This window comes from Spinacia oleracea, chromosome 6 (genome assembly GCF_020520425.1).
Source record: "Spinacia oleracea cultivar Varoflay chromosome 6, BTI_SOV_V1, whole genome shotgun sequence".
NCBI lineage: Eukaryota > Viridiplantae > Streptophyta > Magnoliopsida > Caryophyllales > Amaranthaceae > Spinacia > Spinacia oleracea.
The window spans coordinates 150,651,325-150,674,581 of NC_079492.1; the positions used below are offsets into that span (position 1 = coordinate 150,651,325).

Genomic DNA, 23,257 nt, shown 5'->3' on the forward strand with positions numbered 1-23,257 from the left:
AAGGAGATATCATTTCTATAATCTTTTATAATTGTATAGATATTATTATAGAGTTTGTTCTTATTTAGTGATATCTCATTGATATATTATCCTTGATTTGTTACCAATAAAAGTTTTACCATTAATGTGAATTTACCAAAAAAATATAATTGCAATCTTTATTGGCGGAAGTTGATCAATTCATTAAATTTTTAATTAAGTTTCCATACCAGCTAATAAGAATATTTTCTCCGTGCTATATAAGTTCAATGAATGTTGTTGTGTTCTTCATGCACTCACCATTCTTTAATATAATATAAAACAATTTTACAATAATATAATTAGCAATGGCACCAAGTGGTAGAGCTATTTTGTCCGTTTTCATTGTGCTTTCTCTCCTTATCATAGCTAATTGTGAGTCATCCAACTATTTTAATTTGTGTTTTGTTAATTTCTATTCACGTAGATTATTGTTATGTATAATAAATCGTCAAAACAAATACTTGTATGTATATGTACCTATCTAATTTTAAGGTGAAGGCAATAATAGAGAGTTAAGCTAATGTTTAGGGATTCAACTTTCACATTTTTCACCGTTGAGGACCTGCACTTTTTTTTTCCACCTTTTGGGACCTACTATTCATTTTCCGGTCAAACTTAACCAAAGCATTGAAAAGTTTAGTCCCTTTGGTTAAATGTTTGGGTCCTTGAGTTAAAAATAATTTATGTATAATTATTGGTGAATTTTTTTGAAATGTAATTAACCCAACAACCAAAGAGAAGTTTTGATGATTAGATAAATTATTTCCTTAATTTTCTAAATTACCCTGTAGTTGGTTATTAAGAAATTTATTTTCGTAATATTAGCTAAAGAAATGTGAGATTTTCTTTAATTTTCAAAATTAATTTTTATACTGATTGTTATATAGATGAAAGTGAGTTAACAATTTTACCCTTGAATATGAGTAAGTCATCCTCCTCCTCAATCTTTCTTGTCTCACTTTATCAATTGAAGTAGTACTCAGAAGTTGTCAAAAATTCACCAGTAATACTTATTAATGTTATTATGTTAATAAACTAGATCAAACTTCATCTCAATTACTTCTTTTTGTTTTGTGTTCCTATATCAATTTAAGATATTCAACTAAACCACACAAACTTCATCTCAATTGCTTTTCTTTGTTTTGTGTTCCTAAATCAACCATCAACCGTACGTAAGCCACCCCAACTATACAAACTTTCAAGTTTCAACTGTTATTTATGGTTGGAAGTTGACTTTCAATCACCACCGAAAACACACATTCATCAAGAAAAATGTGAACATTTGGGTTTTTATACCACCGCCATGGGAAAAATAAGCTATTAAAGGAGCAATTAGATTGGGTTAAGAGAGTCACCATTAAGCATCACGAGATGAGATTAATTCACAAATACCTTGAAAAAAAATGTTTGCAAGATCGAATACGAAGAACATGACAAAAGTAATAATGCAATGGTATGGTATACTACTTTAATGTATCACAGAGATTAACCAACACCTTCGACTTTGTCATTGGCATGTTATTACCGCGGCTAAGTAACACTTTCGGTTTGGGATATGAAGGACTGCAATAGCCGTAGTTTAATTGGAGTGGTATCAACATTTTTATTTTTGGAAAATTTGGTAATATTAATCCAACCTTTGGCCGATTTTCTTTTATAAAGCCCACCTACGACATATTTTTTAATAATCCCACCTATACCACCCAACGACTTTTATTGGGCCTAAAACGTCATAAACCTATTGTAGGCGATAATATGTCCCTACGTGGAAGTACTCTCCCTCGATATATTCAGTCATCATCATCAAATCATCACCATCTCGATGATTTTTTCACCGGTTATCGGTCACTTAAGCCCAATAAAAGTCGTTGGGTAGTAAAGGTGGGATTATTAAAAAATATGTCGTAGATGGGATTAATAAAAGAAAACCGGCCAAAGGTTGGATTAATATTACAAAATTTTCCTTTATTTTTTACATGCATCAACTATCAACATATCTTTTGATGTGCGGATGTTTATCAAAATGCAACAAAGTCAATCACTTTTTTACCTTTATTTTTCATTTAATTAATTTTTTCATATAAAATAATGTTGGTATAGTTAACGTTGGGTTAACGGTGAGTTAGTTAACCGGAAAATGGAAAAGAGGTCCCAAAAGGTGAAAAAAAATGGTATAGGTTCTAAAAGGTGAAAAACATAAAAGATTAGACCCTAATCTTTAGCTTAACTCCAATAATAGACTACATAGTATTGTCCAATATTTTCATTCATTCATCTTATAGTTTAAATACTAAAACCATGCATACTGATAATGTTGAAATTCATTTAGCAATGTGATTGGTTGTATAAGAACACATTACATGATTAAATTTTTTTATTTTTTTTCCTCTAACTAACTATTCTACCAAATATATGTAGGTGATGCTTATAACGAGGAGAAGTACGAGGGAGTGAAGAAGGAGGAGCAAAGTAAGGAATCATCGATTGGCCTTGAAAATGGAGTTGGAAATATGAAGTTTAGCCGAAAACAAATAATAATTCCAGCTAAATGCTTTAAAAGTGTATGCACCCCTGGGATTACTGGCCCAACGTGCTATTGTTGTAATACTATAAGATGTTATGTAACTGAAGATGAATGTAAAAAGAACTGTCACTGATCGAGAATTTTAAATTTTACTCCGATGTTATTTTGATTCAAAATTAAAATTAATAAAATTTCTTGATCAGAAAAGTGGCAATTTTTATTTTTATTAATTAAGTGTTTACAAATTTTCTACTATCTCGTATATTTTTTGTTTCTTAAATATATGCTCCCTCCGTATTTATTTAAGAGATACACTTAGGGTTACACACGTACGTATGTCGAGACTATATTAGAGTGTGTTCTCTTCAATTTATAGTACATGGAATTTTCTGAACTTATAATTACGGTGCGTTCTATTAAATTTATTTGACCTGAACTTATCTGATCTAAACTTATTTGAACTTATCTGAACTTATTGAAACTTATTATTAATAATAACAATAACAACAACAACAATAATAATAATAAATAAATAAATAATAATAATAATAGTAATAATAAATAAATAATATAATAATAATAAAAGTATAATATATAATATATAATAATAATCATTATAATGTAAATAATGTATAATTAATAATAAATTAATAATAAATAAAAGAAAAATTTGATAATATTAATCCAACCTTTGGTCGATTTTCTTTTATTAAACTCACATATGACATATTTTTTAATAATTCCACCTTTAAGAGCTAATAGACAACTATATCAAAACTTAAAATTCTTGATCAGTGACAGTTCTTGATACATTCATCTTCAGTTACATAACATCTTATAGTATTACAACAATAGCACGTTGGGCCAGTAATTCCAGGGGTGCATATACTTTAAAGCATTCAGTTGGAATTATTTGTTTTCGGCTAAACTTCATCTTTCCAACTCGATTTTCGAGGCCAATTGAGGTTTCCTTACTTTGCTCCCCCGTCTTCAATCCTTCGTACTTCTCCTCGTTATAAACATCACCTACATGAGGATTGACGATTAATTAGTTAAGTGATCGATATGTTTATCTGGGAACTACCACTATCAATTAGCAAGTTTAATGTAATTGGACTAATCCTATAGGGTTACACACGTACGTATGTCGAGACTATATTAGAGTGTGTTCTCTTCAATTTATAGTACATGGAATTTTCTGAACTTATAATTACTGTGCGTTCTATTAAAGTTATTTGACCTGAACACGTGTAAGGGACTGAACTTCTAACCATGGGGATAAACTTTTAACCAAGGGAGTAACCTTTCTGATTTCTTAGTTAATTATGACCGGAATATACTTTCTAAGTCCTTAACGTAGAAAAAAACGATTTAAATCCTTAACGGTAAAAATTATAAAGGTGAGCCCCCAATGTTCAGCTTAACTCTAGTCTCATGACATAAACACATAATTTAGGCTTAATATATCACTAAAAAGGAAAATGATTGGGCTTTATAATTGGGCTTTATAATTGGGCCATTGATCAATGATCGGCTCAAAGGTCTCAAACAAAAAGAAAAATCAGAGAGAAGTCGCATCTTTTGGGAGCTTTACAAAACGAAGTAATGGCGGAAGACGCAATTTTGGGGTTTTTGGAGAAGAATGAAGAAATTCCAGATTCTGGAAAATTCGCCGATGAATTCGGGATCGATCACGATGAAATTGTTAATATCACCAAGAGTCTGCATGCCTATGAACTTGTTCTTGCTCAGGTTTATGTCTCTCCTTTTATTGCTTTCATTCAACTCTGCAACTAATTCATTTGCTTATTAAAGTGGATTTTTGTGATTTAGTTACTTCTATGAAGCTGTTTTTCAGTTTATTTTGAATTTTATTAATTGGCAATGCGATTTGGGAAAGTTTATTTGAAATCCCTAATTTATGTCGAAAAATTAATCGAATAAGCTTAGTAAGTATCCTGAACGTTTTTGTGTAATAATAGGAGAAAAATGTGCTACATTGATGGAGTTTTGAGGCCTTTCGGATTTCTTAATTTTGTTGAAAATGTGTTATATTTTTTATGGCAAATTATTTGCAAAGGTCAGTTTATCTAACTTGGTTTATGTACTTATGCTCTTGCGGAGGTCTTTTGTTTGACTTTGTTGTGCTATTTATCGGTAAAATGTGTTTCTGCCTTTCGCACTATTGCTTTCCCTGAACTCTGGAACTGATGGGCTGCTAAGTGAGTGAACTGTATGTTTGTAATTTAGGTACTTTTCTGAAGCTGAATTATGGAGTTTATTTTGAGAAAAATAATTACTTGGTTACTTGTGGGAGTTTGTTTGAAAATCCTCACTTATCTTGGTGAATTAATCAAATAAGCTATTTTGGAAGGTAGAAATGAGCTTAGTAATGTATGTAGAATGAACCTTTTTATGTAATAAGAGGAGAAAAATATGGCGACATACATGGAGTTTCAATACCTATTTTTAATGCAAGTGGGACGAGAGTGCCTATTTGCACAATTAGGTCAGTTTGTTTAACTGCATGGATAAGGAAAAAGGTGTTTGTTTCCAGGCCTATGTATTTATGCTCTTCGGGAAGTTTTTTTCTTGGATTTTATTGTGTATTTGTGTTATTTATCTCTAATATATGTTTGGTAATTGTACAGAGGATACTAGGTCAGATTTTTCTTGGGTTTGTTGTATGATTTATAGCGAATATGTATTTTTGGCAATTTTTCAGGATATTAAGAAGGAGCGCTGGGTTCTTACTGATGAAGGAAGACTTTATGCTACTGCAGGCTCTCCTGAAGTGCAAGTATACTCAGCTATACCACCAGAGGGTATCTCGCCAGATGAACTTCAGGTTGGCGGTTTCTGCTTGCTGTAGATATGATTTGTTTTGTCGAAAAAAGCGACAGTTATTGTGATGATATGATCTTTACGAATTTTCATGCTGGATGCAGAAAAAGGTGGACCCTTCGGTTTTTAAGATTGGATTCTCTCAGGCTATGAAGAATAAGTGGGTGGAAAGAGGAAAGCAATTAGTTTCCAGAAAGGTAAACTTTTGAAGTTCCGGGTTTGGAAAGACCAATATTTATTACTTTCTCAACTATGCTAACGTTGCCAAGTGCTTCTGAAGTCTGAACTTTTTTGCTTTCTAGTTTTCCATATTTTGTTTGTTCCCTTCTTTTGACTTCTCTTCGGAGAAAATTGGGTGCGAAGAAGTATATTTTGGTTACTATTTTGGACTTAGGTAGGGAAATATAAGTTAAGTTGGGTTTTCCTTTAAGTTGTGCTACATTAGACATGTAATGTACTAGACGTTGCAAGGGAGGGAAAAAATTAGAGTTAACAATACCAATACATTGTTTATTACTATTTTACACTTAGTGTTGTAACATGCATATGCGTTTTCCCCACTTGCTCTACTACCATATTTACTGTTTGTCAGCTGTCACAATTGAAACGTAGCTTATGTTCCTTAAGATGGGCAAGATTGGATTATCTTAGACTCTCGAAACATAAGTGGTGTGATGGTGTCATAAACAGCATACATCTTTTTCTTTCAAAGTCGTCCCCCGTTATGTATTTCAGGCTTATTTAATTACATTTTACTTTCTTGCAACTCCTTTTATACTTTGAATCACAAATTCACAATCTGCTGTGAGCCCGTGACAACAACTGAAATCGACTAAGAATAACTTTACAGGAAGGTGTACAACTGATGTGAAAACTATGTATCAGTAGTTGCAAGATTTTGGCCTACCTTGTTGAAAGGAAGGCATAACTTGGTGCACTGACTTAATTGGGGCATATTGTCTAAGAGGAGAATGGTTTTCTAATTTATGTCGGCTATTGATTTGGCCTCACTATTAAATATTAAGTAGTATGTGGTAATGGTTGTTTTGGTGCAGTAAAATACAAATGTTCAGCTGAAGGAAAGCATAATGTATGTCTCTAGAAGTGCTTGTGCGGTTTAATTTTTATGAAATTAAATTCAGTTTTTTGTTGTTGTAGGTTGAACATGTTGATGACGTGGTCAAGGGGTTGCTTTCAGATATACAAGCTGAGAAGGTGAGACTGTATCTTTAGGTATTTTAACTGTTAATATGGTCTATGTGATTGGTTTCAGGCTTAGGAAGTAGAACAACTTCTAGAGTGTAGATATTGGGTGCTTCCGTAAATTTAAACATAATCCGTAACTAATTGACTACTCATTTGGACAAATGTCCAATGAATATGAGTGGATCCTTTTGTTCTGCTTTTAGATATTTTTTGATCTGAAGCATGTAATGCCTACCTGTACTACCTATTACCTCCTTAAATGTTTTCTTTGCGGGAGTTTGACCACCTGTTAACTGGCCTTCCTAGTTGGGGGTTACATTTCGTATTTTTTACCTATCTAAACCTCACCCTTGTTGGATTCATAGGTTATGATGAAAATGATAGTTTGTATAACTACACAAATTCTCTTTTGTCGGCATGCTTGTTTTTATCTGCTCCTCTCTGTGTGCATTTGCCTTTGATGTTAAGTCTGTGTTGCTTATTTTCTGAGGGGAATTTTGCTATGATATCTTTTTAAGTTTTTATCAGTAACTTTCTTGTCTGCAGATGGTTGAGCAGGGGGAGATTGATGCTCTTAAACGGAGAAAACTTATTATCTTACAGTAGGGACTACTCTCTTGTTCTTTTATATTACTCTTTTTTTTTTTGACATTTTAGATAAGCACACTATGGTAGTCGCTGATTTGTACTGTTCTTATGCTTATGTCTACTATGTGCACATCAAGACCATGTATACTGTTTACTCATCTTATGCGTTTTCCAGGACATGGAAGGGGTACTCAATCAGAAAGGGCCCAAGTTATGCCCCGAAAAGAAAAAAGGCAGCAACAGATCTTACTCGAGAGCATTTGCAAAGGTATTCATTCATATGCATCTGTATGGGAAAGGGTGTTTTTCTGCATCTATATATTGCTGGTCTCTGTGTACAGATATGTTATCTTGTAATGTGAAGAGCAGTTGTAGGGAGGCTGACCTGTTTCTGGTCTGAAAATATATCTAATTTGAAGAAGGGAGAAAATAAACGTTCTGTGAGAAATTAGACATATAAGCACAAAACCAAGTTTTTTCCTCCTCACATTGCTTAAGCGTGAAAGGACCATATAGGAGAGTGATCAGTGGACATCTTCTTAAGCCTTTCTAACAGTCCAAGGACAACAATTGCTTTTACTGAGACCTCTTAAAGGGGAAATAATTTCAAGTGAACAATGTATGTTTAAATAATGAGGTAGGAATTGATCAGATGATACGTACTGCCTAGTGGCTACCTTATCCAAAATATTCCGATCTATCCATTTAAAGCGTATCAGCTTATGTAACTCTTAGTTCATGGAATACTTGTTCACTTTTATTTTCTGCTCTCCAATACAATTTGTGAAGAGACATCTTATCAAGTTCGAGGCTGATGTAGCGATGTTTGACATGGATTTTTTTGACGGGTGTGGCACAGTTGTTCGTGTTACTTATACAGTATATACTTGTTGCAAGTCTTGGCATGTTAGCATATATTCCATGAGCCTTATTTTTCCGATGAATTGAAGGCGTTCAGATGGTTTAGTTGTTTGATGAGTAGACGTCAGGGGTGATTTTTAAGCTTCAGTGATGAATTTCTTTGAATCTGTTAGTGTTTAGGCCTTGTCCCACTTATGAAGTTGGTGTATTGTTATGTGGTTCTTCCCCACATTTGGATATGGGATATATTCTCACCAATTTTTGGAGATTTTCCAATTAGTTTGCATGCATTGGTGACCAATACTTCTGTTTCTGTGAGCAAACTTTGTATGTCTGGTTGCCATGGTGGTGGAGCTCACTTCAGAAGATTCTTTTTTCCTGCAATTTGACTTGCTAATGTGTGTATGATATATGAAGTGGCGCATGGAAGGATTTGGAACTCAAAGAATACAACTTCAATGCTAAAGGTCTTCCACCTGAAGGTGGTCATTTGCATCCGTTACTCAAGGTTAGGCTGTCAGCTCCATTTGCATGAATTCCCTTTTGTACTGGTAGTTGTTTGACAGCATGCCAGTTTGGTTGCGAACAATTTGTTAGTCAGCTTAAAATCTTAAATGCAACTTAATGATTTATTACAATTGCATGTTATTGTGTTATTTATACTGTCTTAAATAGTTGCTGATTACCTGTAAAAAGAAGAGAGTTGATGTGTGTATGTGGTTAGAAGGCTCTCTTGCATACCCTGCTTAAATTTGAGTACTATGTAGGGGCAAAAAATGATCCAACTGGAAGTCGAACCTGGCTGGTCCACCCAGGTTTTTACCAGATGAGCTTCTATTTGGATGCTATATCTGTTTGGTGTGCGTCTGACATTGTTATAATGTGAAAGTGTTCTCAAGCTCATATCGTAAAATATTTCTTGTTATGGCATGCTACTTGGTCGAACTCTGATTAAATTCGCATGACAGTATGGCACTTCTTTGGTTCCCATGAATGTAGTTTTCTTTTGATTTGCCCTCTAAAAAGATCAAAGAAGTAAACAAATATGATGGTAGTAAAATAGTGAAAAGGGTGAGAAAACATCTTGCTGCTGTATGATGTATATTCATTTACATGTCAATGAGTATATTTTTTACAAGATCCAAATGAGCAATGACATCTCAGATAAGCATATGCGTAACTAGTGTACTTTGCTTGATATTTAATCGTACTGTCGTCTATCGGTTACAATCAGTTTCAACCTTGGTTATGCCGACTGCAATTCGGGTTTATTTTGTTTATCAACTTATATTGTGGAATATTATGTTGGATGGCTAGATGTCATCTCCAATATAAAATTGTAAAAGGGGTCTGCAATTGTGCATGCAGTATATAAGTTATATTTTGCAAATTGAGGCATTGAGCAATATGATATTAACCAGCAAGAGAAAGCCTAAAAATAAGATAAATGCAATTTATGCATGTAATAGATGAACTGTTTCTTCAGGGAAGCAGAATGCTAAGTCTGTAAATTACTACAAGCTAAATTCTTTCCTGACAGATTCTTTATCTTAATATGTTCTCATCATCTCATCCCATCAACTGGTAATCAATTTTTTTTATTTACATATGACATCATTCGATGTTTCAGGTACGGAAGCAATTGAAAGATATTTTTCTTCAGATGGGGTGGGATCTCATTCTTCTCTCTTATTTTTGGCTGTGTTGTAGTTCTTTATTTTCACCGAAGATTTTGCACCTCATCTTCATTGATTATTCTTGGCCCCTTATATTTGTCTTGGTTTGGGTGCAGCTTTGAAGAAATGCCTACAAACAATTTTGCTGAAAGCAGGTATTTTTGTTCTTTCATTTGATACTCATGTGAAGTCATACCTTTTCAACAATTTGACTAGCTGATATACACTTATACAGACATACAGTTAGTGCCTTGTAAAATTTAATCCTTGTGCTTCTTTTTCATTCAAATGTTACTAATGCAGTAATATGTGCTATTGTTGAAAAAGTAAAAATCTGTTTGACTTGCTGAATTTGAAGAAAGACTTTCAAATCCACAATTTCTTTTTCTATATATGTGAGGCGTAAACGAGAAATCTATTGCTTCATATTCTGTTTCCATCTACTCTAATGTCTAATGTAGACATCATGCCATATGGCTTTCTGTGTCATGTCTTTCAGAAAACTATAATTTACAGAACTTTTTTGGGTTAAAGCGAGTACCCGGTGCCCAGTTTTTACTTCCAATGATTACTAATGGTGAATAGTAGTTAACGAATGGTTCTTGTCGCCTTCTTTGTGTCCCCCCCCCCCCCCCCCCCCCCCCAATTCTATCTATTGGGAAAATAATATTTATGGTCCCATGGTCGGGCAGCGAACATTTTGTTGTTTAAAAGGAGACTTATTTCTTTGGAGCGTTTCCTATTTGTAATTGGTCTTGTTAATGATATAAAGGCCTTAGTATATAACTAATTGGAGGGAGTTTATATCATTAACTGTATTCACTTTGAGGAGGTGATGATGTAAAGACCTTTAGGAGGATAGTTATTTGAGGGATTTGGTTAGAAATGAGTTACATGTCTCTCTTCCTTTTAGATAGTACAAACATCAATTTAAGCAGTTAGTTAAGATTCTAGTATTCAGCCTCGGTAGTATAAAACATAGATCGGTGGATGGTGTTGTATTTGGGGTAAATAATATATTTTCCATGGATTTGTCTTTGTGTGGGATTTTGTTCATAGCCCTGGGCGTCTTTTGATATCATCGTGTTCAGCACTCTTTATACCCTTTGATTGGACAACCTAAAAAATCAAATGGTTTACTACCACACAGCAATCAAGCGTAAAACATTATGTGCAATCCTAATTTTGTTATTGAGGTTGTTATGAGGGTATTTCCCAAATTGCATTTCAAAATGTTATAATTTCCTCAAAGAGCGTGACATACTTTGATGTGGGTAGAGAGTATATCACTCTAATGTCGAGCAGCAACTGTTTTTTGCACCTCCCAAACTAGTGAGGCTGTGAGGGTGATAATTAAATTTCGAGTTAGCTTCTTCATTATGTGCTTGGATGCTTATTGTTTATGAGCACAACACTAGAAATTGAGGTCTTAATGTCTTTTACTTATTTTCGGTTTTAGCTTTTGGAACTTTGACGCATTGTTCCAGCCACAACAACATCCAGCTCGTGATTCACACGACACTTTCTTTTTGAAAGGTTTGTTGTTACTCATCATGTTGTAGCATCTTTTAAGGCTTTTATTGATTCTATCTTTTGTATCAATTTTTTTCAATAGTTATGATTCCTTTCCTAGATAAATGTTTCATTTTATCTGCATTTTCCCTGCCATATAGGTTTATTTGGAGAAACTTTCTGCAAGGCTGTCTATATCTTACCTTTTCTAGACCCTGCTTTGTTGTCTTCCTGGGTTTCCATTTGGTTGTTGTTGCTACTGCTTATTTCCATAAAACCACTTTCTGAGTTTCAGATAGTTTATATATCTGATGCTCATGTAAGTGGTTGTGGAAAGTTTCTTATTTGCATCCTTAAATGAATGATGTGTTGTGATATTCTGAATGCATGATGGAAAATTATGATACTAGTTCCCTAATATTGTACCTCGTAGTATTATACCACAATGGCCTTTTTGCCTTCCGATAATGGGTCATCTTGAGGCTCTTCATCTTTTCTTCAAACTTTCCTTGCAAGAATCTAGGGTTGAAAGTATTCTAGACTGACCTAACTATGAAGATTACGAATATGAGGTTGCACCAATCTAATTTGTAACTTCAGAAAAAATATTGTTTTTCTTGCTGATGAAATTTGTAATTGCTACTCTGCAGATCCTTCCACTACAAAATGTCTGCCTGAAGATTATGTTGAGAGGGTAAAGTGTGTTCACGAATCTGGTGGTTATGAATCCAGAGGGTAAATCCGTTCCTCTTTCTTTATTTGGTTCTATCTCATTTTTCTGTCGGCTCTGTTACTTTACTTTTGGTCAACTCAGGGTTGGATCTACTGAAATTATATCAGTTTCCTACCAGTTTGCCACTCCTTTTGTTTTTCGATAATGTAACACTGAACATAGAGTATAATGTAAAAACTTGCTATCTTTGAAATAAGTCACCCCAAAGTACCTGGAAACTGTAATTTTTTCCCGTATCCTGAATTTGTCTCTGGAATCCGGATCAAACAATTACTGTAATATTTAATGTCCTGAATTTGTCACTAGAGTGTTTACGGACTATGTTTAATGTAGGTACGGATATGACTGGAAACGAGAGGAAGCGAACAAAAATCTTTTGCGAACTCATACAACTGCTGTTTCTTCAAGAATGCTGTATGCACTTGCACAGGTAGTTTATGCTGACAATGCCTTAATTTTTGCGATGTCTTTGTTGTCTCATTTTTATTTAGAATGTTTGTCATCATTTTGCCAATGCTTTAATTGCTTTCCCTCCATTTCATATTGAATGTCTTTGTACTTCATGTTGGTGCTTAACAGCTGGGAAAATACTTGCACAAAATTAATATACCTTTATTATGTAATCCTACATGTAAAGTCTACCTTGCAAATTGTAGTTTATTTACTTTTGTATTATTTTATTGCATCCCATATATGTACCTTCTAAATTTAGTAAGTTGAACTTTAAACTTTCCGTAATTATCCTTAAAATTACCTTTAATTAAAATTTCCAAGAAAGGCCATGGAGGAGCCCTGGTATGTTCTGTTAGTTTAGCTCTTTAAACATGACTGCCCTGGTATGTTCTTTTGTTGTGTGTGTGTGTGTGTGTGTGTATGTGTGTATGTTTAAGCGTGTATGAAGAATGTATTTATGGACAGATAGACAAGTATACATGTGTTCAATGAACCAAAAAGTTAACAAATCAGGTTATGAGGGTTTAACCAGTATTTGAACATGAAAGCTCTGAAAATGATCTAAAAAACGCACACCCAAATAACACGGTTGTTGCTATGTTTAGATACCCTAAAAATGAACCTAAGAAATCTTAATTACGAATTCTAAACATATTAAACGTGGAAAGCAAAGCCCTAAGGGGCCAAATAAGAGACGCCTAACATACAATTAATGATACGAAGCAGCAAATTAAAAAAATAAATCCTAAAGAGTAATTAATTAATTCAACCCAATATTTAAACTTACAACTTGGAAGCCCATAAATGACCCTTTATTGTAAAGTAAACGAAACTTATCTTAATTAACCAAACCAAGTCAAATTTGATTTCCACCAACTCTAATTTGCATCAACTATGGTCTAGCTTCATAACGCATGACAAAATTACTGGTAAGGGTTTAAGACATGAAATCATATTTAGTTCCTAACACACATGGATATGACAAGATCTTTTTCGTTACTTCTCCTTCAGGTTATGATTTGGTGTCTATTGTATGCTTAATCATTTTTCTTCACTGTTTTTAATTTTAGTTTTCAGTTTGGTTGATATATCTTTCTTATGATTATGTCTTTTCTGATGCTTGTAGAAACCATTTGCTCCCAAGAAATACTTCTCAATAGATCGTGTGTTCAGAAATGAAGCAGTCGATAGGACACATCTGGCAGAATTCCATCAGATAGAAGGTAAACGGATTTATATAGTACTTCTTATTAACTAATGGAGTGGGCAACTAGCATTGACTGCTTTGACATGTGTTATAATGAGCTTATTTCTTAATAATTGGGCATATGTTAGGCAAACTTTGGCTGCAATTTTCTTGTTGCATATAAATAACTTCATAATAATCTCATGAAGGTACGTTTTCCCATAAGGTCAACAAGACCATTTTCTGGCCGGGGTTGTGGCCTACTCTTTAAAATAAGTAGAATAATTGAACTAGGAATAACGCTCTTAACATTTATCACTCACAAGTGTGAAAAGGTACCTTTGCTTTATCCCCGATCAATAATCCCTTTGGAAAAACAGTGAGTAAATTCTAGTTGTGAAGTACTAACCTGATTACGTATTTTCTCATTTCAGGTCTTATATGTGATCGAGGCCTCACCCTTGGGGATCTTATCGGCGTCCTGCATGACTTTTTTTCACGTTTAGGTAGGTTTGGCTTGTTTCTTCAAGTTTGTTGGAATGGTCATATTACAAAACTATTCCAAGTATAAATTATTCTAAGTATCTTGTGACAGAGACTTTGGAAAACTTTCATGAAGTGAGAATAGAAAACCCACGTATACAAAGTACTAAGCTTTGGCAGGATGCTATTCATCATGTTTCTTAAACTTTTTTAAAATCTATTGTTTCTATGAAAGAGGATCATTGCTTTAAAATTATACTTAGCCTTTATCCTGGATGACTTCTGGTGATGTGAAAAGTGTTTTCATGATTTGTGCAGGAATGACGAAACTTCGTTTCAAGCCCGCTTACAACCCTTACACTGAACCTAGTATGGAAATATTCAGGTAACAGAGATATTCAAATATTACTGTAATGTGACAGAGGCTTCATGCATGCTCAAATTTGTTTGAGGAGTTGCTTTTTCTTGGATGTGTTTGTTCTCACTTTTAGGCTCCGATTGGTTTGGTGTAAAATGTTTTCATTGTAAAATGATTTTCCATGGAAAACATTTTCAAAGGGAGAACACAATTTCAAACTAATTTTCCTTTGTTTGGTTCCTTAAAGAATATGAGAAAAGATGGTGAAGATTGAGGGGAAGAAAGGAGGAGGAGGTAAGGAGGAAAGAAGGAAAAGTGTTTTCCCTCAATGGATCAAAACTAGACCGGTTGGGAGTTGTTTTATTTGCCAAACTGTCACTTCTGCATTAATATCTCTGATCTTTGACTTGCCAGTTATCATGAAGGCTTTAAAAAGTGGGTCGAGATAGGGAATTCTGGCATGTTCAGGCCGGAGATGTTGCTTCCCATGGGGCTTCCAGATGATGTCCGTGTGGTTGCATGGGGTTTGTCCCTTGAGAGGTGAGAACAAACTGCTATCTTTGGTTCAACAGTTATCCTCATGAAGAATATAGTTTTTTTTTTCTATATTACCTGGACTCGGGTACTAGTGTTGGACACTTGGACATCGGGGCATGGGTGTATCCAAGTGTCCGGCTCGGCTGAATTGTGAAAAAGTTTCATGATTTAAGTCGAAAATGAAGTGTCAAAGTGTCCGTACCCATGTCGAGTGTCGAGGATCTAACACTGGTACTTGAGGTGAAATGATGAGTCCACTTAACATGGTCTCTGACAAATGAATAATCAGCATCAAATATACGGGCCGCATTTAATTCAGAGCAATTTCAAGCACACTCAGTTATGTTATCAAGTGATAAAAATTACTTCACTGATTTCAATATATTGTTACAAACTTTATAGTTCATAAAACTTGCATAAAAAATGACCACAGATAACTAGAAACAGCATAAAAAAGGTGACAGATGAATAGATTTAAGATGTAGAATATGGTTCTTTTTGAACTCAAAAGATGGAATAAATTAATTATACATGACCACTGTCGAAAGAGGACGGTTTCCTTATTTAGCTTCTATTTGCAGGCCTACGATGATCTTGTATGGAATAGATAACATACGGGATCTGTTCGGACATAAGGTACTTTAAAATCTATTCTTATGAATTATCTAAATTTCTACTCCGTAATATATTAATACGACGTAGTAATCTGTGTGGCGTTTCGTTAAAACAATCGACTTTTCTTGTCTGTTAGGTTGATCTGGGGCTGATGAAGAAGAATCCTATTTGCAGAATTGGGCTTGAATAGGTGTCAGTTTTGAGCCTCAAATACAAAATCTGAAAAATACTTCACTTGATTGTTTTTAGCATAACTTCTAGGAGGCTTAAGTTATATTTTGTGGCATTGGTTCCCTTGGGTGATTATAAATTATCAGTTTCTCGTTTTTAAGTTTTTGCAATTTGTAGTTTTTAGTATATTTCCTCAGTATCTATATTAAAATACTTCTCATATACCGTCGCTAAACATTTTCCCTTCTGTAATGCAATCATTCTCAAATCAGTAAAAGGTAAGCTCAAATAAGAAAAAAATTCATTGCTACAAATTTAGTAGCTGCATTATGAGGATATAAGCTTTGAGAATTAGGCCATTTTGACTTATTTTATCTGAAAGAAACTTACTTTGTATGAAGTAAACTATTTGTGCGAAAATGTTTGAAAAAACTTGATTTTTCTGAATTTATTTTAACTTTTTTTGGACTCATGTGCTAACTAAATGAAACGAACCACTGGAAATCCGAGAAGCAAATTAAATCTCGTGCAGCTCCGGTATCCAGATCGTGAGCTCGATTCACCCGCACCCTTTCCACCTTGAGAACGCTGCACCAGGAGAAATTCTTCCTAGAGTCCTGATTTCATCCAAAGTCTAACTAACCTACATATCCCGAGACTCTTCCTTCACCAGTATTTGCACCAACTGCTGAGAGTTAGTTAGAATTGTGACATTTTCCATATTAGCTTGGCACGCCCATCTCATACTTTCTATAGTTCCTGAGGAAGCCCCACCCATAACCAAATCATTAACAAACACTTTATGCATATCCGGGCCTTCCTTGATCAAAGTAAAACAGAAGTTGTTGTTGTTGTTATCTCATTCCTGAACACGGTCATTTTAACTTATCTGAACTTAATTTGTCTGAATATAAGTCAAACAAAAAGAACCTCTGTGTATATAAGTCAAAGAGCAGATTCCATTAATCAAGAGCATATTTCATCTGTGTACATAAACAATCACCTATAACAAATTCTCCTTCAGAAATCAGAACACAACATCTCATGGCCATTATTCAACATACAAAACTCAGTTCAGGACACAAATTTCATATCCTAAAACTCAGTCGATGCCACCAAATTCTCGAAAACTGTAGCATACACTAAACTTATCATGAGTTTGATAAACCATAGAAAGCAGCACGTCGCTTACGCGAGGTAACAACTTAACAGAGCTTACATTTTCCTTCAAACAAATATTCATGGCATGTTCAATGAATAATCCTAACATTACAAGAGCCTAGAAGACCAACAAACTATATTTGTTGTAACATTCACTTTGGCAGTCCCGTTTCTGGATTAAGAAGAGCTTGAGTTTCATCCGATAGCACAATAGGGCCTTGTCCAGGTCTTGTACAGATAAAATAACTAACGGCTCCAGCATACTTCTGGGTGGAGTTATATTCAGGAGGCAATGGTAGGGATTCCACGTCTTTCATTTCCTTAATCCCGGCATCTTGAAGAATAGATTTATCACCAACAACAAAACTACACAACAAGAAATAAGGTTTGAAATTAATAAAATTGTTATTTTATGGGACATTTCGTGGACTATGGACAATGATGCACAATGATTCATGCTGCACCCAAAGAACATATGTACACACGAAAAAGAACATGGCAATGTGACCAAAGAACATGCGATGTATTATTTCACTTTTTGTTTATCGTAAAAAATATATTATTTCACTTTTTATTAAAAAGATAAATAATAAATATATGCACATTCTTTTCACGTAATGCAATGTTCTTTTAGCTATGCACTTGTGTTCCTTAAGGTGCACCATGGTCCACCATCTAAATTGCAATAATGAGCCCAATTTAACATAGTTAAATCTAGTCCGACGTACCTATTAAGATCAGCATCAGCACCAGGGGGGAAGTAATAAAGCATCCGTTGCAAAAGCTGAGTAGCAGCCTTTCTGTCACGTGCAATTAGGACAGCGTTTGGCCCTGCATCAAAAGTGTATGCTACCTGCCAATTTTGCCGAGATTAATATAGCAAAGACTAGACAAAGGCAAACCAATATGATGTTTCCCAACAAAACAGCAAGAAGTATAGCTGATATTCAACGACAGACATGCAAATAGATCAAATGACCTAGTTCCGAAGCAGTCAAACTATTAGCTTAACAGTTCAACTTATGACACGGAAATCCTAAATAAATATTCTAGAAACATCTCAAAGCAAAAAAGCGCTGTAGCTAAGCTTAGTTAAATCGACACAGGTTAGCGGCTAAGCATTCCTGAAGTAGAAACCAACAAGTCAATGTGGTTAACGCGATACAAAGCTGCTCGATGTTTCCTGCCAAACTACTAGATGTAAATAACTTATTAATGTTCAATCATATTCCATGCATATATATCTCAATCTCTATTGAATCTCGCCAGTGAACAAACTGCTGGCAGCAAGGTAAACGTTCTCTAGGATTTTTTGGAGGCTCAATGATCACTAAGGTCAGCCAGGCTACAATAGATGCAATTCAACTGAAATATTCAGGTTTTCGGATCACATTTAAGTGGAACATTCTTCAATACACTGAGGGGAAATTTCAAAGTTCAGGGTTGGATGCAGACATGCAGTTGAAGCTGACAAGATGGCTATTCAGTTACTACCTCAAGCCTAAAATTCATCCTGCTCGTTATCTACGAACGCACAATAGCAACTTCCCTATTTCTACCCATCCTTTCATATCTTCAACATAATTTAGCGAAACGTGACATTAGCTTAGTGTTTAGCTAAATGCAGTTTTCACAAATATCAACAATTTCAGTTCATAACCACCACCAACAACAACAAAGCCTTAGTCCCAAAATGATTTGGGGTCGGCTAACAAAATAAAACCACCAATAAAACAAACAAAAAAAAACACAGAAGTGTTCCCACTTTCTGGTGCATGCAGCATTCAAGCTATCTCAGGAAGACAAACCTGAGGAGTTGTTTCAGCACGATTCCACTTCTCCACAATGCTAATAATCCTGAATCCAAATAAATTTGATACAATGTGTTCAGATTGAGGATTACTAAGTTCAGTAATAGCTATTAAGAGAAAGGCAAGCAACAGGGAACTTACTTATGGGATGTGTCATTCATGTAAAAGATAGGTGGGGTCGTGTCCAGGCAGGTAGCATGAAATTGGTTGCTATCAGCACAAGTAAGACGAGCAAAGGAGGGAAAATCTTTATTTTTAATGGCTTCTTCCATTTGAAGTATGCGCTTCGGCACTATTTCCTACAACAATCATAGTACAAAGGCTACAAATTACACATGAAGAAATAAGATAAATCAACCATCACAAGCCACTAAACAAACTGGTAAAGGTTGATCATTTCTAAAAGGCGGAGAGGGAGGAGAAAGGGGCAAACACATAAAGGAGAAACCAGGATAATATGTCTAGTTATTAGTGATAACACCAACAATTGGAAGGGAAATAAAAACCGCTAAGTAAATATGCATAGCCTTACCCCAAACTAGTCAAAATAAGCAGTATCCAAGCAGCAGAAGACTCAACACCACTAACTAAAAAATGAAGGGGGATGAAGCATTTTGGTAACATGTTAAACATCAAGATACTTAATCAAACATTATATTCACATGATGCAATCGCATTTGTTTGAAAGTTGTATGATTCCTTGTTAAAACAAAGTTCATAGACCACTACAACAATTGAATTTCTAAAATTTTCTTCATCCTTATGGTTTCTTATTGCTAAAATACTATTGCATGACCTCAGAGAAGTAAGGTAATGATTTGGGTTCTTGCTAGAATCCCCTTACAAATGGGTGACTTGAATGAAGAAGGTAAGTACCTGTGCCCTGTGCTTCAGAAGCAAGCTTGTCTCGACACTCTCACGCATTCCAGATGTACTGCTTGTTTCTTTTTGCTGAGAGCTTACCTATTATGTATATGATAACAATTATTGCTAGAATGTGAGAGCAAAGAACTATAATAATTTGAATAGAAATATTCAATTTAAGAGCATATGGAAGATGTCAAGTCAATAGAAAAAACAATTTTAGTTTGCATATCCTACTTGCACCAGATAAAAACACACAGAGAGACAAACATTTTGCACAGATTAATATCAGAAATCCCTCCAAAATTATTGCCCAAAGTTTGAAGCAAAGAAGAAAAATACAGAAACAGTAACTTGATGAACGCCATTAAGGAATAAGCATTGCCATAATATTGACCATTCAAGGATAATACATACCACAGCGATTAAAATGACAAGATCATCCCAGTGCTTCTCATCTGTGACTTGAACAGCAAAACTATCGCTTCCGTCTTCACTCTACATGTAACATGCATGCCAACAATATTCAGTCACATGAAAGTTTAAAATTTTCCTCTTGACAGAAGTAAACACTGTTCTAATTTCACTATAGTTGTCCAACTTAGAACTTACTCTTCAAGGCTGTCTCATTTTTACACTCCTAAAGTTATTTGTAACTGTCAGTTTACTTGAACTTGACAGTCCATCAATTCGTTTAAAAGAATAATTTAATGACATACCCCCTCCGTTTTACAGTGATTGCTTGGGTTTCAATTTAAGCACGTTTCAAACTGAAAGTCTATATGGCCATTATCTGCTCAACTAAAAGCTTATTTCTAGCGGTTCTTCTCACTCCCCTTTCAAGCATGTAACTCAGACTCGGGTGCTTGTGTCAGACACAGGTAAGTAGATATTTTATGAAAGATTTCCATAGCTTTAGCCCAAAATATAGTGTCGAAGTGCCCAGACACGTATTGGAGTGGCGAGGATGACACGCGTATTTAAGAAGAAATAAGCAACATTGCTTTTAACTTTGGGAAAAGATAGCTAGGAAAATGCAAGGAGTAGTATTTAGCTCCATTATAAAAGGTCCTGTGTATCGTGGAAAAGACTCTCATGGTAGGCCAGCAGGAATAGAGTCAATAGGCATAAATATTCGTAACTTGTGCTTACTTTTCCCATGATCCACTTGACAAAACCACCGTATAAACTGCGACAGGCACTACCAGAGCCTTGCCTGCAAAATATAAATCTCATTAACAAGTCAAGCACTAATTAGAAAACAATTGTTGCACATTGATAATCATATTGAACATAACCCACTAATACCAAAGCTGTCTTTGATGCACATGTTAATTGTAGTACCTGAAAACACAGAAAAATATATTGAATACCTTGCTATGGCAGAAAGCTGTCCTTGATCTTCCTTTACATTCATGAGCCTTGCTAGAGAAAAAACTGCAAATAAAGATATAGCTGCCATTTAGTACAATTTGAATTTGTAGAAGTGTAAGACAATTCAAAAGTCTAAAAGTAACTAGTAGCCGAAAGCAAAACATTCATACATGGAAAATGACCTTATGTTAGAACTACAATCGAGTACTTTCTCCTTCTCTAAATAACAGGCCACATTTTATCAGGGTAGTTCTACGAACTTGCTTTAACGTATCACATGATCCTTCACTTTTGAAACTATTTTACATCTTTGCCACACCACAAGGTAGGCTTCACTTGGAATTCTAAGTAAAGGGTAACCTTAACAGCACGTTTGAATATTAGGAAGTGGAGTTGGACAATAAGGTTTGGAATGGGAAGTGGTCACTGAAACTGCAATAAGTTCTATCTGCTACCTTGCTTGGTTTAGGATGAGAATAGTTTGGCAGGCAATAAACAATAAAATTACTATCAACACCCCTACAACTAGCCGCCTTCGTCAATTTATGAATGGAAAATTGGTCATTTATGCAAATAATAGGAGACATTTTTCCCAACCCGCATCCCATTGGTTTCCCAATCCCATAAAGCAAAAATGGGAAATGCTCATTTGATATGATTTGGATCACCATTCCAAACTCCATATTCACTCAAACAGACACCTCCTAAGTATATTTAAAAAAGAAAATCCAAAACTAGAAATGTCACATACTAGTAATTAACGCCGGTGTACATAAGATGAATTCTCAACCAAACAAGTTATCATTAAGTAGAAACAATTTCCAGGAAACATCAGACATTACCAAGACAAGCCAAACCAGCAGCTGAAGAAGCGAGCCCAGCAGCAGTTGGGAAGTTATTGTATGAAGCAATGTGCACATGCAAGTTTTCCCAGTCTTTCTTTGCTATTTTAATACCTTTCTCCTCCTCTTCAACATCGGTAGCACGTTTACGAATTTCTCTCAAACAATTCTGGAATCTATCTCCAGCAAGGGAAATTTCCTACAACAACACAAAAGGAAGACCAACATAGCAAACGTTTAGCTTCTTTTTTCATGTCAATGTAGTTACTCCATTAAATCATGCAATTGTCAGATGCAAATTCGCCTAATATAATTGCGATCAAGAAATTTGATCTCTATGCAATCAACTCATTATTTAGCAAACATCAGTCTCATGTATGTACTACTAACAATCATTTATTTATTTCATAACTATTTCAACTTTATACATAAAAGAAAAAAAAGGCCAATAACATAACTTGAGCTTCCTTTTCTTTGCGACTTGTGAGATGCAACTGTAATTGTACAACATGAAAAACATTGCATATTTGCATGCAACACCATCAAATCATGCAATTCTCAGGTAATATTTTGAACATAAAAAAGAAGCAAATCCGATTAAGAAAGCACTAATGATCAAATGCCAATCCTCGTTTTAACTTTTTGGTACAATTGGCAAAAATTAAAGGCATTTGTGACATCACACAAATTACAATATGCAAAACTTGCAAGTCACTTTGATCATCAAATTTCGTCAATCAAGGCATATATTTGCAAAACAATTACACATTTTAATTCAAAGAGCTGAAATTTGAACAAGCAAAAGAATTAAAAAAAATCAGAAAATAAAAACAATACCTTGCCATTGAGCCACATTCGATCTTTATCAAATGCAGGAGAAACCGCAACAGTAGTGGTAGTACAAAGATGATTAGGATCAAGAGTAACACTAATACTATCATTAATCGGCAAAATTAGGTTTTCATCTCGCTTTCCCCAGTACTTAATCACTGCTATATTCGTCGGCGTTTGCCCCGTCACTATCCTCACCCAACTTTTCTCCGCCGTCACCACCGCCGCTTCCTCCGCCATTGATGTCGATTTCTGGGGAAATTAAACGATCGATGAAATTGAGGAGAAGAAGAAGAAGAGAGTGATTTGATCACAAATCAGATCTCTTTCTTCTTATACTTGAAGAGAGAGAAAATAGAGATTAGCTCGTCACTCTCTCGTGATTGGACATGGATTCCTCGTTGCCTCGATTCTGTATTTATAGTCTACGACGGAATTGACTTTGCTCGTGGAAAATGAGGACGTTTTTTTGTTAGAAAAAGTGTGCCAAAAATGTTGTTGTATTTATGGAATTTTAGTGGATTTTTGTGACGAAAGTTTTAAGATTTTGTGCAAATTTTGCATCACCTCGTTTCCCTCGAGGGGCACATACTTACCTAAGATCGT

General features: G+C 34.8%; 3 protein-coding genes across 3 annotated transcripts; 2 read left to right on the forward strand and 1 right to left on the reverse strand.

Moving 5' to 3' along the window:
* Positions 1-283: 283 nt before the first annotated feature.
* LOC130464395 (uncharacterized) lies at positions 284-2,716 on the forward strand. Its single transcript, XM_056833939.1, has 2 exons — positions 284-393; positions 2,440-2,716. The coding sequence occupies exons 1-2, from the start codon at positions 327-329 to the stop codon at positions 2,676-2,678; spliced, it is 306 nt and encodes a 101-aa protein (XP_056689917.1). The 5' UTR covers positions 284-326; the 3' UTR covers positions 2,679-2,716.
* Positions 2,717-4,071: 1,355 nt separating this feature from the next.
* LOC110795213 (phenylalanine--tRNA ligase alpha subunit, cytoplasmic) lies at positions 4,072-15,990 on the forward strand. The gene is made up of 18 exons (XM_022000212.2): positions 4,072-4,297; positions 5,271-5,393; positions 5,494-5,586; positions 6,548-6,604; positions 7,142-7,197; positions 7,359-7,451; positions 8,462-8,552; positions 9,675-9,712; positions 9,837-9,875; positions 11,180-11,256; positions 11,883-11,967; positions 12,299-12,395; positions 13,545-13,641; positions 14,039-14,110; positions 14,406-14,472; positions 14,860-14,985; positions 15,564-15,618; positions 15,734-15,990. Exons 1-18 carry the CDS (start codon positions 4,151-4,153, stop codon positions 15,785-15,787), a joined length of 1,467 nt encoding a protein of 488 aa, XP_021855904.1. The 5' UTR covers positions 4,072-4,150; the 3' UTR covers positions 15,788-15,990.
* Positions 15,991-16,787: 797 nt separating this feature from the next.
* On the reverse strand, positions 16,788-23,250 carry LOC110795215 (diphosphomevalonate decarboxylase MVD2, peroxisomal). The gene is made up of 10 exons (XM_022000213.2): positions 22,658-23,250; positions 21,821-22,019; positions 20,978-21,041; positions 20,757-20,820; positions 20,022-20,102; positions 19,617-19,703; positions 18,882-19,039; positions 18,738-18,786; positions 17,658-17,782; positions 16,788-17,295 (listed from the first exon to the last, which is right to left on the reverse strand). Exons 1-10 carry the CDS (start codon positions 22,889-22,891, stop codon positions 17,082-17,084), a joined length of 1,275 nt encoding a protein of 424 aa, XP_021855905.1. The 5' UTR covers positions 22,892-23,250; the 3' UTR covers positions 16,788-17,081.
* Between the last annotated feature and the right edge of the window lie 7 nt (positions 23,251-23,257).